Below are 6,000 nucleotides of genomic sequence, written 5' to 3'. Positions count from 1 at the left end.
TTTTATGAGTGCTGTGGATTTTATCCATTTTGAAGTTTTGTGCCATTTTCAAAATAAGCGTAGACAGCGCTGGTTTATATAAGGCTAATCCTGACCATTCCAGAACCCAAACCCAATTCAGAACACAAGGGAACTTCTGAATCAAGTATTGGGAGATTTTAGCCTTCGTGGTGAACTTTTTGATGGAACTACAGTGATCTCTCACTTATGCACCACCTCTTTTATGCGCCTTTTTCATTTATACGACGATTTTTATAGGTCCCAGTACATTACATAGGAAAATTATGATAAACGTCCTTCGTTTATGCGTCGCTCTAAAAATAAATTTTTCAATTATGCGCCGAAATTTTAGGCTAGCATTTTAATTCTTTAATCCTTTAAATACTTTTTCTTTTTAAAAATTTTTTTTTTAAATTAAAAATGAAGAAAATGAGTAATCCTTGTTACAGATAAAAAGAAATATATGTTGTTAGATCCTATTGAATTTGCTTCCCCCTTGACCTTTTCATTTTTGCTGTTTCTTTAAAGACATTCTTTCTAAAATTTTGAATAGGGTGTCTTATCTGTTACACCAACAACAATGAAAGCCCATTGATCTTTTAGAAAATGACCATTCCTCTTGTCCAGAGGTTGGTTTTTCTCCCATGCTGTTTTCTAGAAAAAGAAGACACCTGGAATACGAAAGATGAAAGAGACCGCGATCACTTACTTGCAGTCAGAAGGACATTATGAGTACATAAAAGGAGGGGATCTGTTTAGTGAGGGAAGTACTTGAACAACTTATTGTGCAGCATATTATGACGTCAAGTATTTTTCTTAGAAATTTATCATGTGATGTTTCACCCCCTCCCACAAAACTCACATTTTTTGTGAAGAACTGTTCATTTATATCTAACTAAAACTTGTGAATGATGAGAACGTGGTGGATGATACTGACGAGATGCTAAAGTTCCTCCAAATCACACAGCAGTATTGGAAGCTTTGGACACTATTCCTGATTATTTACACTTTAATTTTGCTTCTGAAGCTCCCCCTTATCCCATCTATATGAACTGGAAAAAACTGCTATTGAATAACGTTGGCAAAAACAAATACAAACATGTATTAAGATTATTTTGTAAGAAAATAAATTGTCTTAAGGTATGTTAAATTTTTTCTTTGTTTAATTATAGAAAATACCAAAACAGTATAAATATTAACATTTTATCTTTAGAAACATATTTATTCATATTGTCACCGCAATTTACGTTGCGTTTTAGAATTTTGAAGTTTTTCACTTATGCGCCTCTTTCACTTATGCGCCTCTTTCACTTATGCGCTTTTTTCTCTTGGCCCCTTACACCGGTGCATAAGTGAGAGTTCACAGGCATTTGCGTAACATGAAGAGTAAAATCACGAAAACCTTCCACGGTTAACCTGAGTTGTCATTGTGATGGACTAGGGTTTGGTCCTTAGCGGTGGATTGAAGCTCACCCAGCTTCAGATCGATGGGCATCAGCCTGTCTAGGAAGTAAAATTGGCCTGTGTACAATGTTGACCTCGTAATTGCCACAATCATGCTGTTGGTCAGGAATAATAAAATTCACTATTCCCCTGTCGTCTCAAAGGAAATGCTTTATTTTTTATATTTATTTAAAATATGATTCTCTTAGGCTCAAACACAAGATTGTTTAAGTTTTAATTATAGTTATTTCAGACAAAATGTCTTCAGGTAAATCTTTTAAGGATTAATTTGTTATTGAACCCTTTGTTTTATTATACATATAATATAATATAATATAATATAATACATACAATTATTTTAATTCCTAAAACTCATTTTCATTGTTATCACGTGTTTATTAATTGAATTACGTGATTACAATACATATCTTAAGAGCGTCTTTACAATTTAAAAAAAATCTTAATCTGAGTCAGATTAACTGTTAATAACTCCTTGATACAATAACTTATGTTTTGGAATAAAATGTTTCGACAAATACATGAGGTACTTTGTATTTCTGGAGCCTGCGTTAATTTCTTTTAATCTGTTTTATTTTATTTTTCAAATTAATCTTGCATTGATAGAATTTTTTTTAAAGAAAATATTGATGAAAACAAACTTATAAATAAAAACATAGAAAAAATTAATATCAATAAACACGATCTCAATGTCGCAGAAAAATAAATATTAAAATTTGCATGATGATTATTATTTGTAATCATTTAATATTTTTTTTCTTCTTTTATTAGAAAAAAATTAAATTAATACTTTTTTTTCCACTCTTTTATGAGAAAAAAATTAATTAAATTACTTTTTACTGATCAAGATATTATCAAGAGATAATCATACAAGGTTCTTAATAATTTTAATTTCTAATCTGCGTTGGCAAAAATACTGTTGAAAAAGCGTGAGTAGATTATTCCGTAACGCCTTTCAGAAGAACGCGACTGACGAATCGCCCTTCTGAAGAAAATAATATAACAAATAAAACACCACGACTTTATGAATGAAAGGAGTATTGCGTCATTTTACGCTACCACGTGGCTACTCAGAAAGCGGGAAACGTAGAAAACAGGTAACTCGGCGTTCTTGGTTGTCTTGGGAACAAGCCAGGGATGATGTCATATCCGGCGCCTTTAGAAAGACCAAACAAAATGTCTAATCACGACTGCAAAGTTGCTTAAAACAAATAGTGCGACTTTGAAAAGTATCTTTTTCACCATTGTTACTTCATGCTCTTTGTTTAACAATATTGATATGTTTCTAATTATTAAACAATGCCTTTTTCACTCAGATCGTTAAATAAAAGAACATCTTTTTGAGAGGCTCTGAATGCTCTTCCGCCGCATTTAAGTAGTTCGCGGAAGAATACTAATGGAGTTTGCTTCACAGAACCGGCTTGAAGATGATAACAGGAGAGCGTGCAATATTTCTCAGTATTTTGTCATTGCGTAATATTTGACTACCTCCAAGCGCTTTTTATCTACGTTATATTCAGCATGCCTTCAAATCAAAACTGAATTTTGCGGATGCTAGGTGACAAATTTGAATCGTCTGCGGTTTCATATAAGAATTCGAATTTATTAGTTGATCATCGATACGATTTTATTCGAATTTTATAGCGTGTCAACTTAAATTATTTATTTTAATTTATTTTATAAAATTTAAATACCTTTAAATAAAAAAATAAACAAAAACCGTGGTTAAGAATAAAAATTACAGCAGACGATTTGTGTTTTTAACCGATATTTCCTGAAGGAGTTTGTTTACTTTTTTATAAAGTAACTCTGTGTGACAACTGTCACCAAGCAAATATTTTTTATACATTTATTTAGAGAGCACCGGAAGTGTAAACAGAAAAAGTCACGTGCCACCTTTGTATGAGTGGGTTGGCACACGGCGCCTGATCCCTCCTCGAACAAAACCACAAAACAAAACGAGCATCAAATTCGTCTGCCGTGATTTTTCTTCGAGCTGTGTGTAGTTTGTGGTGAGATTTTACAACTCGAATGCTACCGGCTTGAGCCGTGTGTGTGACCACAATGCATCTGCCCGCCGAGCCGGTCAGTACTTGCGGATACGGACTCATGAGCGGCGGCGACTCGAGCCGTCCCACCGCTGTGAAATCATCTCTGGCTTCTGTTGCCGAGACTGTTACAAGCGGCGAGGAACTTGTGAAAACGGGCAGTCCGTGTTTCATGTGTACAGCTCTACCGTCCCACTGGAGATCGAACAAGACCTTACCGGTAGCCTTCAAAGTTGTTTGTTTGGGAGATATACCGGACGGAACGGTGGTGACTGTGTTTGCGGGGAATGATGAGAACTTTTGCGGTGAACTCCGTAACTCCACGGCGACTTTCAAGAACAGGGTCGCCAAATTCAATGATCTGAGATTTGTTGGCAGAAGTGGAAGAGGTAAGCAAAAATCTCTATTATAAGAATGATTACTAATAATTAATTTTATGTATTTGTTATATTTTTAATGATGTATTAATAACAGGGAACCCTTATATTTTTAATACAATTAATTATCCTTATTAATTACTATATAAACAGCCACGTAGCTGAGTAGTAATATTTGTGATCCAAATATTTTTTTTATGAAAGTTCTAATTATTTATATATACATATAATAATAATATTATTTGGGGGGAGGGAACCCCTCAAACCCCCCTCAGCTACGTTCTATATATAACTATTATATTAATTCACTATAAATTTTTTTTTATTATTATATTGATTCTCTTATAGTTTTATGTATTAGAATTATGAGTGATGTAATAACTGTTACAATTAATGATTTTAATCATTAATTATGTAATTAATTTCTATGTATTGATATTGTTATTAGTAATTCTATGAGTAAGAACTATTTTTTGCGATGCAATGTCAACAAGGCGTACTTATGCTTTTAAGAATTTTTTATTCATTTTTTTTATTTTATTACAATTATGAATTATTTAATGCATAGAAATGAGATAATGTATCCATTTAGTGATATTATTTTAACGAAATATATAACTTCTATAAATTTAATTTTACATAAATGTATAATTTTTCAATTCCATTAAGTACCATTAAATATCTGTTTCACTCAGTTCGATAAAGTTTGAAAAATATTATTAAATTTACAATAATCTTTTTATTAATCAAATCTGTGATGGAATTTATATAAATAAAATTAAATATATGCTATATTTTTCACTCAGTTTGTAACATGTAAATATAAATTAAAATAATTAATAAAATTTTAAAATATTAACATAAATATTGAATTTAAAATGTGTTTAGTTCTTACTGTTTTGTTATATTTTTTATTATTATTGTTTTTTCGAGCATTAGAAGCTTTACTATTATCAGCTTTTTTTGCAATCATAATTAAACATTTTGCAACTGTTTATTGAAATATAGATATTAGGATTATACATAATTAAAATAATGGGTTAATTTTTTTTAACAAATGCAATATATTTAAAAAAAATTGTAGTAAGGTTTTTGTAAAAATTGTTTGGAAGATATTGCTAAGTCTTTATGAACACCCTGTATATCAAAAAAACGTTTTCAGATATATGTGGCTGTTCTCAACTTACTTGAAACTCTTGTTGAAAGAAGTTATAGTTAATCTGATAATGAACATAAAATGAATAAAGCATATTATGTAATCTATATATTTTTCTAGTCACTTAAAGCCATTTTATCTCCCCAAATAAAGAAATTCAAAATGGAATCATTTGTTACAAGAGAGATATCAATTATCAGTGATTCACTATTTAGTTCTACTCTCTTTATATCAAGTAATTCGATTAAGTTTATTAAGTTATTGTTGAGAACTAAACTATAATTATGAATTTTGCCTCTACCTAATGTTAAAGTATCTTAAACAAAATTTTTCCTTGATGTTAAAACAATGCAATTTTATCCTTTAATATTGTAATAATTTATATATTTTTTTAATGTTTAAATAACTCATATACTTTCTTTAACGTTAAAGTATGTGTAATATGTTAGATAGAAAAGCATGTTAAAATTAGCTCTTAAGTTTTGCTTAATTTATGCAATTTAAAGCAATTATGGCAATTATTTATTTAGCCAGAAAAGATTAATATTTGAAATTAGTAAATGATTTTTTGTTTGTGATTATATTTATTAACATACCCATATTTATATATTAAAATCCCGAAGGATGACAGCTGACAAATACATTGCAATTATTAATACAACTACTATTTCTATAGGTTGCCCACGGAATAAGAAAATAATCAGGAAATTTTTTCAACCTAGAAAAAATCAGAGAAATGTCGGGGTATTAAATTAAAATTCCCTAAAAATCAGGGGAAATGAATTAATTTGAGTTTGAGATGTATATAATATCAATCCAATATTTTTTTTAAAAAATAAATATAATAAATAAAAAATAATTAAATAATATTTTAAACTCTTATAGCAAATATAAGTGTTTCGTAATAAAATTAATATTTTATTACGAAAATATTAAGAATAAAATTAATATTAACATT

At 29.7% G+C, this 6,000-nt stretch overlaps 1 protein-coding gene across 1 annotated transcript in view; it reads left to right on the top strand.

The window, feature by feature from the left end:
• The first annotated feature begins 2,990 nt into the window (after positions 1-2,990).
• LOC107440398 (uncharacterized) overlaps positions 2,991-6,000 on the top strand; it is a 43,881-nt gene continuing 40,871 nt past the window's right edge. The window contains exon 1 of the mRNA XM_016053305.4: positions 2,991-3,898. Within this exon, the coding sequence (XP_015908791.1) occupies positions 3,526-3,898 (373 nt within the window). The 5' untranslated portion in view covers positions 2,991-3,525. The remainder of the gene's footprint in view (positions 3,899-6,000) is intronic.

This window comes from Parasteatoda tepidariorum, chromosome 1 (genome assembly GCF_982258835.1).
Source record: "Parasteatoda tepidariorum strain Cologne lab strain chromosome 1, Ptep-v5.0, whole genome shotgun sequence".
Classification (NCBI taxonomy): domain Eukaryota; kingdom Metazoa; phylum Arthropoda; class Arachnida; order Araneae; family Theridiidae; genus Parasteatoda; species Parasteatoda tepidariorum.
This window is presented reverse-complemented; position numbering and strand designations above follow the sequence as displayed.